General features: G+C 44.5%; 1 protein-coding gene across 2 annotated transcripts in view; it reads right to left on the bottom strand.

Annotated features, from left to right (window-relative positions):
• Positions 1 to 10,105, bottom strand: part of PPM1H (protein phosphatase, Mg2+/Mn2+ dependent 1H) — a 254,727-nt gene extending 244,622 nt beyond the window's left edge. Inside the window, exon 1 of one of the 2 annotated variants that reach the window (XM_049625892.1) lies at positions 8,794 to 10,105. In XM_049625892.1, coding sequence (XP_049481849.1) covers positions 8,794 to 9,038 — 245 coding nt within the window. In that variant the 5' untranslated portion in view covers positions 9,039 to 10,105. The remainder of the gene's footprint in view (positions 1 to 8,793) is intronic. The other variant, XM_049625891.1, reaches the window with a different exon arrangement.
• Between the last annotated feature and the right edge of the window lie 610 nt (positions 10,106 to 10,715).

The following is a 10,715-nucleotide window of genomic DNA, read 5'->3' on the forward strand; positions in this document are numbered from 1 at the left end:
ACCACAAGAAAAGACAATTAGAGGCCAATATTCCTCCTGAACATAGATGCAAAGCTCAACAATATATTAGCCAACTGAATTCAACAACACATTAAAAGGATCACACACCATGATCAAGTGGGATTTATTCCAGGGATCCAAGGATGGTTCAATACACACAAATCGATTGATATAATACACAGTAACAAAATGAAGGATAAAAATCACATGATTATCTCAACAGATGGAGAAAAAGCATTTGACAATATTCAGTATCCATTTCTGATAAAAGCTCTCAACAAAATAGGTATAGAGGTAATGTATCTCAATGTAATAAAGGTCATCTAGGACAAGCCCACAGCTATCATCATACTCACTACTCACTGGTGCTAAACTGAAAGTTCTTCCTTTAAGATCCAGAACAAGGCAAGGATGTCTACTCTCACCACTTTTTTTTTTTTTTTTTAGTTTATTTATTTTGAGAGAGACAGAGCGAGTAGGAGAAGGGAAGAAAGAGAGGGAGAGAGAGAATCCCAAGCAGGCTCCACACTGTCAGCAAGGAGCCCAATGTGGGGCTCAAACTCACAAACCATGAGATCATAACCTGAGCCAAAACCGAGAGTCAGAGGTTTAACTGACTGAGCCACCCAGGTGTCCCTCACCACTTTTATTCAACACAGTACTAGAAGTCCTAGCTAGAACAATTAGGCAGAAAGAAAGAAAAAAAAAAAAAAAAGCAAAGAAAGAGCATCCCCATCAGAAAGGGAGACACAAAGACTGACACTATTTGCAAATGACAGGATATAAATAGAAAACCCTAAAGACCACCAAAAACCTGTTGGGATAAACACATGCAGTCAAGTTACAAGATACAAAATCAATATGCAAAAATCAGTTGTATTTCTATACACTAATAATGAACTATCAGAAAGAGAACTTAAGAAAACAATTCCACTTACAACTACACACCAAAGAATAAAATACCTGGAAGTAAATTTAACCAAAGAAGTGACAGAACTGTCACTAAAAACTATCAGACACTGATGAAAGAAAGTGAAGAAAATACAAATGGCAGACACTCCATGCTCATGGATTAGAAAAAACACTGTTGAAATGTCCAGACTACCCAAAGCAATCTACAGATTCAATGCAGTCCCTCTATCAAAATTCCAAAGACATTTTTCACACAACTGGAACCATCCTAAAATATGTATGGAGCCACAAAAGACCCCAAATGACCCAACACATCTTGAGAAAGAAGAACAAAACTGGAGGCATTATGCTTCCTGATTTCAAACTATATTATAAGGCCACAGCAATTAAAATAGCACAGTATTGGCATAAAAACAGACACATAGGTAAATAGAGCAGAGAACCCTGAAACAAACCCATACATACATATATGGCCAATTTATGACAGAGGAGCCAAGAATACATGATGGGGGGAAGTCAGTCTCTTCAGTGAGTGGTGTGGGGGAAAACTGGACAGCCACATGCAAAAGAAAGAAACTGGACCACTATCGTACAGCAGACACAAACATTAACTCAAGATGAATTAAAAACTTGAATGCTAGCTGAAACCATAAAACTCCTAGGAGAAAACATAGGTGGTAAGCTCCTCAACCTGGATCTTGGCAACAATTTTTTGGTGTGACACCAAAAGCAAAGGCAACAAAAGCAAAATTAAACAAGTGAGACTATTCAAACTAAAAAGCTTCTGCACAGCAAGGGAAACCATCAACAAAATGAAAAGGGACCTTACTGAATGGAGGAAAATATGTGCTAGCCATCATATATCTGATAAGGGGTTAGTATCCAAAATATAGAAAAAACTCATTCAAAAAATTTTTTTTAATTTAAATTTTAAAAATCTCTTTTTTTTTTCCAACGTTTTTTATTTATTTTTGGGACAGAGAGAGACAGAGCATGAACGGGGGAGGGGCAGAGAGAGAGGGAGACACAGAATCTGAAACAGGCTCCAGGCTCCAAGCCATCAGCCCAGAGCCTGACGCGGGGCTCGAACTCACGGACCGCGAGATCGTGACCTGGCTGAAGTCAGACGCTTAACCGACTGCGCCACCCAGGCGCCCCAAAATCTCATTTTTTTTAATGAGCAGAGAATCTGGATATTTTTTTTTTCCAAAGAAGACATACAAATAGCCAACATGAAAACGTACCCAACATCACTAACCCTCAGGGATATGCAAACTAAAACCACAATGAGATATCAGCTTATACCTGTTAGAACGGCTATGATCAAAAGAACAAGAAATAACAAGCTCTGGTTAGGATGTGGGGAAAAAAGGGAACCCTTGTGCACCGTTGGTGGGAATGTAAATTGGTGCACTATGGGAAACAGTATGGAAGTTTCTTCAGAAAATTAAAAATCTAATTACCATATGATCCAGCAATTCCACTTCTAGGTATTTATCCAAAGGAAATGAAAACACTAACTCAAAAAAATACCTACATCTTCATGTTCATTGTGGCATTATTTACAATAGTCAAGACATGGAAAAAACCTAATTGCCCATTGATAGATGAATGGATAAAGAAAATGCGGGTGTGTATCTACATATCATATATATTTTATACATATATATTTCATATATAGATATATACACCCAATGGAGTATTCTTGGCCATACAAAAGGAAATCCTGCCATTTGTGAGAACATAGGTGGACCTTGAGGCATTATGCTAAGTGAAACAAGTCCGAGACAAATACTATATTACCTCACTTATGTGTGTAAATCTTAAAAAACAAAAACACCTCATAGATACAGAGAATAGATTGGTGAACGGTTGGGAAGGGTGTACAAAAATGGATTAAGGTGGTCAAAAGGTAATGCACAGGGTGATGACTACAGTTAATAATACTGTCTTGTACATTTGAAGTTGCTAAGAGCAAATCTTAAAAGTTCTCATCACACACAAGAATTGTAACTATGTGTGGCGATGGGTGTTAACTAGATTTATTGTGATTTCACAATATATACAGATGTGGAATCATGCTACACATCTGAAATCAATGTCAATTATATCTCAATAAAAATTTGTCCTCAATAATATATTTTTAGAAAACAATTCTAGGATGCAGTCAGTTTTATCAGCTGGTACTACCATAACCATAGTTAGGAAGCACTGTGTGGTGGGAAAATATCAGAGATGTCTACCTAACTGAAGCTGAAACACAGAATAAACACAGCCCCTCAGAACGGTTAAATCCTCTGCCAAAAGCATCACTAGTCTTTGAAGGAAACTGATCCAGGTTCCTAAGGGACAGCCCAGAAGCTCCATCCCAGAGGAGAAGACTTCATTGTGTTAAATCTGAAAAATGAAGGAGAGCTTAACCACCTGCTTTAAAATAGGAAATGAATACCTTCTGCAGGTTACCAGAAAGGCAGGTGACATGTTTTAGGCCACTCTGAACTTTTAATTCATCTGCAAGTAAGTGCTATGGAGAGTTTTGTTAAATGAGACACCTTCCTCCACAATCCATTCCTTTTTATCTTTATAGAAGAAGAAGTAAAGAACCTCAAGATTCTTCCGCTGCAAAAGTTAAACAGGAAGTTCCCAGGCAGGAGCTCTGCTAAGAGGTGTAAGAGGGGTGGCTGTGCTAGAGGAGGTCAGAAGAAAAAATAAAGGCCAGGGGATTTCTGAGCTTTGGATCAAGAGAGAAATAGTGGTTTCTCTGTCATCACAACCTCACAGACAACCAACGTGATTCACTGGTGATTGTTAATTAGTGCCAATAGCTGGGGCCGCAGAACAGCCTACAGATTCCAAAACAAATCTAAATGCGTGTGGGCTATTTGCTGGATTTAAACAAGGCTATTTCATCACAATTTTGAACACTATGAGACACAAAGAACTTAAAATAGTTTTTTTTTTTTTTTGTACCCATGCCTGGGTCACTTTTATAAGAAAGATACTAGGGGGAAAAAACAATGACGACGACGACGATGACGACGACGAGGGGCTCCTGGGTGGCTCAGTAGGTTAAGCGTCCGACTTTGGCTCAGGTCATGATCTCACAGTTTGTGAGTTCGAGCCCCACATCCGGCTCTGTGCTGACAGCTCAGAGCCTGGAGCCTGTTTCAGATACTCTGTCTTCCTCTCCCTCCACCCCTCTCCTGTTCATGCTCTGTATCTCAAAAATAAACACAAATAAATAAAGAGAATTGTATAGTTGTAGCTATACCCCAAGTAAAATGCTGTAATTACCTATTTCTGTACAAGCAAAAATTTATCCCCGACAAAAACGTGAATGTGACGCTTTCATATACAGACTACTACACGTTCTCTGGTTTTTTCTGCTGCGGTAGTTTTGGGCATGAACTCCATATCCACTTGTATCTGTAAGTCCAGCTGACCACTGATGAGAGTAAGGTTGGACAAGCTGGGAAGAAGTCAAAATGGGCTCCTAATCCATTAAAAATGAATCAACTTCCACGTCCCTGAAACACAGGAACCACTTGGGTGGGATTTAAAGTTTTAGAGAGAGGGGTGCCCGGGGGGCTCAGAGCGGCCAATTTCAGCTCAGGCCATGATCTCTCAGTTCATGAGTTCAAGCCCCACACACCCTCTGTCCTCCTTTCTCTGTGCCCCTCCCCTGCTGGCCTGCTCTCTCTCTCAAAAAAAAATAAGCTTAACTTAAAAAAAAAAAAAAGTTTAAAGTCATGGAGAGAGAAGGGAAGTAGCTGCCCTGTGGGGGTCCCTGGGTCAAACTGTTGTTTCCCATGGGCTCTCTCTGAGCAGATCTAACAGTCTAAATCCATAATTTCAAAGCCAAACTAAAAAAGAAAACTTTTTAATCCATTTTTTTTAAAAAGATGTGAGCTCTCTGGATGTTATTTTTAACTGTAACACCTTACAGAGTCTTACAACCTAGCATATAGCCCTTAATCAAGTGGCTAAAAGCTTCAGCCACAATAGAAAGCTTTTTGAGGAGCCAGGAAATTCCATTCAGCACAACGCCAATAAATACTGAATTAATAAGTGAGGGTCTTCAGTTTCTGGATCCTCAAGTCTTACAGGGATTTCTTAAGCTAATTCTCTAGGCCTATAACCTACAGAGAATCTCTGCTCGAAAAGGATTAACAAGTGGCAAAAAATAGAACATTTATCCTTAATTTTTCTATCGTCCAAAAGGTCAGCCTTAGAGTCAGAGTCCTCTAACTGCTCAAACACCGAGATGCCAATTCTTCCTCCCCAGGAAGGCATTGAAAGTAACTCACTTTTTGGAAGGGTAAGCAAACCCCTTCTGATTCAGACCTTGATTCATAGCATCCCCCTGGTCCCTACTCTCTGAGCAATCTCTTTACCAATTCTCTCTCTCTTAGGTACCTTCTAGAACAAAGGGAATTCCTCCTTCCATGAGATACTATAGTAAAGGGCAGTGTTACTGGTAGCAGCATCTGATCATAGCCCTACAGATCTTTCTCTCCCCTTCTCTATTTCAGACATTTTGATCATTCAGGATGTGTGTTTTCAGGAAGAGTAAGTACAGTTCAAGGTTTGAGGAAGTGGTACAGTACATCTGACATCTGGCAAAGGGAGGGGACAAGATAACAGTGCTTAATCCTGGGTATAGATTAATGCACCATAGTTTAATACCCTGTAAGGAGGCAGTTTGGTAATTGTGGGCTGTGGAATCATGCTTGGGTTCAAATACAGGCTCTGTTAAGGTGGTAGGACTCTGGGAAAGTTGCTTAATCATTCATTGCCTCTGTGCCTTATTTTATATATACTATATATATTATATATACATTCTGTTACATATATATTGCTTATATATGTAGATATATACATTGCTTAATCATTCATTGCCTGTGTCTTATTACATATATATATATCCTGTTACATATATATTCTGTTATATATATATATATTCTGTTTTATAGAAAATGCAAATGCTACTGCCTACTTTATAGGGTTGTTGTGAGAATCAAATGATATGATACAAAGCTGCAAACAGTGAAAGTACTAAACAGTAAGCACCTATTGTTAGCTATTATTAGTACTATGTATATACTTTAAAAGAATGAGGCAATTCTGTATGTATTGACTTGGAATAAAGTCCATGACATAGCGTTTTCTGAAAATGCTACAGAATAACATACTCAGTAGGAGTCTATCGTGGGAAGAAAAAAGAAACACATGATGCATATTTATAAGTGCATTCAAAGAAGTCTAGAAAGGCACACACACCAAACACTAAACAGTTACTAACCCTAAAGGGAGTGGGGGGGGGGGGTACCTACATTTGTAAAGGTACAGGTCTTTGCTTGAATTCACAAGTATGTACTAGTTTCACAACTAATATTTTTAATATTTTAATCCACTGTTTATTTTTTAATGTTTAGTTATTTTTGAGAGAGAGAGCACACACGTGAGACTATGTGTGGGGAGGGAGAGAATCCCAAGCAGGCCCCACGCTGTCAGCACAGATCCCAGTATGGGGCTCCAACTCACCAACTGTGAGATAGTGACGTGAGTTGAAATCAAAAGTCCAAGCCACTTAACCCAGTGAGCGTTTAATAAGTAGTTTTTAGGAGTGCCCGGGGAGCTCAGTCGGTTAAGAGTCCGACTTGGGCTCAGGTCATGATCTCACGGTTGGTGAGTTTGAGCCCCACCTCTGGCTCTGTGCCTGGAGCCTGCTTTGGATTCTGTGTCTCCCTCTCTGTTCCTTCCCTGCTCACTCGTGCTCAAAAACTCGTGCTCTCTCTCTCAAAAACAAAGATTAAAAAAAATTTTATTTTAAAAAATAACTGATTTTTAAAATTAAAGATTTTTACAGGGGTCCTTCTAACCGAACATCTCTCACATCTGGGTCTAGGAAAAGGCAAACTTCTTAGAGATAAGGAAATGGAGGCCTAGCTAGGAGGAGGTGTAGCCCCTAGGTCCCATCCATCCCTGCTACAGCTCTCATTTCAGATTCCCTTATATTCTTTACAGTCCTGAGCATATCATGTGCCTGCCATAGGAACCAAACATTCTGAAACTGGTTTTTATTCCCCTTTCCTTTTCTTCCCGTTTGAGGTCCTCCTTTTATCGTGCCCAGAGAGCTTCCACATGGGTTATAACATCTTCCTTCCTACTTCTCATGACTTTCTCACTATCTCCTTGTCATTCTGCCCCTCAGACAGATGCTCTCACCCTGTAAATCCCACTGGAGCCACAAATGGCTGGGTTGTTCAGGTTTTTTGGCAAGCACAAGTCCCCCACCTCACACAATTGTAGGACACAGTATGCCTCCGAGCTGTTTTGCCTTGCAGTGCATCTAAATAGGCTTTAAACATTTTTTTTTTTTAATTTCACTCAACAAAAGGTGTTTGGTATGTATGGACAGGCTTTTCTTCCTTATACAGGTGTTTATCTTTGCTTTGGATTCTCCTATAAATTATAAGGCTATCTGGTACTCCCCCCCCCGCCCCCCCCCCACACAAAACATTCCCTAACCAGGCTTGTCCCTTATTATGTGTTAATGGTTATTGTTTTAGCACCCAACCTTCTCACTGGGCTTTGTCACCATCTTTTATATTCCAGTAGTCTCTCCCTATTTATTCGCCTTTTCTATTAAAACCCACGGAGAAAAGGTCGTATGATGAAAAGGAAAGGAAAAAAAGAATTCGAGACTCTAAGCAGAGCGTCTTGCAAGCCCCGTCTCGCACCGGAACCCGGAGCGTCGGGAACCCTGCCTGCTCGCGGGTATCCGGGCCACCAGAACAGGGTCAGCATCGAAGCGCCCAGGCGTCGGGAGAGCCGATTGGTTCCCAGGTGAACCAATCAGCGAGCGATGCTGTTCGCGGAGAGGGGAGGGCCAAGATCCTGGAGCAGATGGAGTTAAAGGAAAAGGGGCAGGTGTGCCCGGCACCGGGGTTTTGCGTGCACTTGTGCACCCACCGGGTCATTGTTAAGCCCTGATCTCTGGTCTCCTAAATGCCACCTTCCCAATTTCCCAGTTTCATAACGATGAGTAGGAGGAGAAACCTTACTTATCCTATCATTCATAAGATGGTCATTAACAGTCAATGGAGGAGTAGCTGGGGAGGCGGGGAGGCCATTAAAATCCTCCCTCCTTTCCCAGTTCCACTCCAGGTCGTCAACCTAACTGAATCAGTTCTTGAAATAGTAAATCACTCAAACGCTCGCTTAATCGCCAAAGCTGATTACCAAAATGCTATCGTTAAACACCTGAAATAAGTTCCCACTCCCAGAGGACTGGGGGAAACAGTACTGGCATTTACCGAACGCGCAGAGGTTTACTACCCGCTAAAAAAGAAGCAAGCAAGCTCCTAGGCTTAAATCAGAGAAACTGAGACCTTCTCATATGTGTAACCTTGCACACGAACTGCCCCCTACCCACCCACTCACGCGCAGCGGCAGCTCCTCCTGACTCTTCCCCACAAACTTCATGCGGTGGCGCAAAGCTTTTGGGGAGGGTGGGCGCAGATACCAGCTTTCCCTGCTGTGTTTCAAACTTCAGCAAAGCTGTTCTACGCACTTTCTTCCAAGTGTCACAGCCCCCGGAATCACAGACCCGTGCAACCTTAGCTTTCCCACGGTCCAGCTTTGCCACCCACCATCCACCACCCATACCCGGTCTGGAGACGCTGCGTCCTTGGGGTTGGGGGAAGGGGGAGTAGGAAAAGAGAGGAATGGCCAGTGTAAGTAAAGAGGTCCCCGCCGAGGCCTGGACGCCGGCAGCCCCTGGAGGGCCCTGAGGCCGAGGAAGGAGGAGGAGGGCTGGAACCGTGCGGGGAAGGGCCGCGAGGAGAGCAGGGGCGCCGCCGGTGTCGCTACACTCACTCTGCGTAGCCAGTGGCCCAGGGCAGCCGCCGGGTCTCCTTGAGGATGAGGATGGGGCGGGCGATGTGGTCGGCGCTGCACTCCACCTCGTCCTGAGACAGCCCCAGGAACTCCGGCCGCCCGTAGGGGAAGCGCAGGGGCAGGTCCGAGCCTCCACAGCCGCCGCCGCTGTGCTCGGAGCCTGAGCTGCCAGCCATGATGCCGCCCATGAAATTGGCCACGGCAGATTTCACTCGGGTGAGCATATTACTCCGGCGCCCGGCAGCAGCGGTGCGAGCAGGAGGCGGCGGCGGGGGCCGGACGAAGCGCAGCGCGGGGCATGCAGGCTGCGGCGGGCGCCGGGCGCACGGGCAGCCGGGCCGCTGGGGCGCGCCGCGCGGCTCCCGGAGCCTAGTGCTGCAGGGGGCCGGGCCCCGGCCTCCCGCGCTCCGTGCAGCCGCCGCCGCCGCCTCCCCCCGCTACACTTCCGCAACGGAGCGGCATGGAGCGGGCCGGCCGGGCCCGGGGAGACGCCGCGCGCTCCGGGAGCGACTGGGCGACCGCAGCGGCAGCAGGTTCCTTCCCCGCCCTCTGCGCCCGACTCCTGCGTGAGCGGAACTGAGCCCACCCGGCGAGCCGGCAGAGCCGGCGCGGCTGCTGCCACGGCTACCGCCGCCGTCCAGTCATGTGATAATCAGGCTGCAAGGGCTCGAGCAACTGCCGTGGCCGTGGCCTCCGCCCCTCCCCTGCCGGCCCGAGCGAGGCTCGCACCGGGATCGTGACCTCCTGGGGGAGGGGGAGCCGGGCTGGGTCGGTACCTGGCGGAGGGGATGGGGGCGCTGTGAGCTGAAGGCAGTATACAGGTGTTAGGGGAGGTCACGTGGAGCCGGGCAGAGCCAGTTGAGGAATCCCCTAGCTGAGGAATGCTTGCCTGCGCCTCCGGGAATGGAAACTTCGGGAGCTGGAGGTTTGGGAAGGGGAGACAGGTGGAATCTCGGTGGGCCGGCCCCATGGTGGGCCGGCAGTGGAAATGAGGAGCACCTGGTGTGAAAGACTTTTCAGAGCTTTAACACGACAAAACTCACAAGTGTTGCATAAGAATCATTAAAAGTTTTTCCCTAGGCATTTCTAGAATTACTTTTATTCCTCATTAGCACCACGCACAACATTATCTACCGGGCAAACCCTATTTCGAACCCAGAATAAGCTTAACGGTAGGAACACAAAAGAGCTCTCAGAAATCAGAAGCAAGTCCTGTTTTACCTAGTACTTAACTGTTTAATAAACTTATACAAGTATTTTCCTCCAACATAGGAACAAAAGTGTATTTTCAAAGCTGGCCGTGTTTAATATTGAGACACTTAATGTAAACTATTTTCTTAAACAGAAAAATGTCTGAAAAACCAACTGATGAATGTGTTTCATCAGGGGTAACATTTGTTAAATATTGGCTTAAAAATTTTTTTTTTTGCAAGAAAGCTGTATCCTGTTCATGTTTACTTATTCTGTATCCTGTTCCCATGTTTACCTACCATTTAATTTGCCAGGATTCTGTGTTACTTGTGGAGTTACTTACTGAACAGCTCAGTAAGTTCAGGAGGGAATACAGGCCCTCATTCTTCTCAGCAGTAGGAAGCTGGGAGAGCAGCCCAGGTGTTGGTGGGAAGGTAATTCTCTGAAGAGGAACTGGAATTTTTGCTCTTAGGTGAGGCCTGGGTAAACCTCACTGATCTCTTTCGTTTCTTTTCTTTTTTGTACTTATAGTATATATGTATATATTTTTTTAATGTTTATTTTTGAGAGAGACAGAGAAAGACAGAGTATGAGCAGGGGAGGAGCAGAGTGAGAGGGAAACACAGAATCCGAAGCAGGCTCCAGGGCCAGATGTGGGGCTCGAACCCACAAACCATGAGATCATGACCTGAGCAGAAGTCCAATGCTTA

Source organism: Panthera uncia, chromosome B4 (genome assembly GCF_023721935.1).
Source record: "Panthera uncia isolate 11264 chromosome B4, Puncia_PCG_1.0, whole genome shotgun sequence".
Lineage (NCBI taxonomy): Eukaryota > Metazoa > Chordata > Mammalia > Carnivora > Felidae > Panthera > Panthera uncia.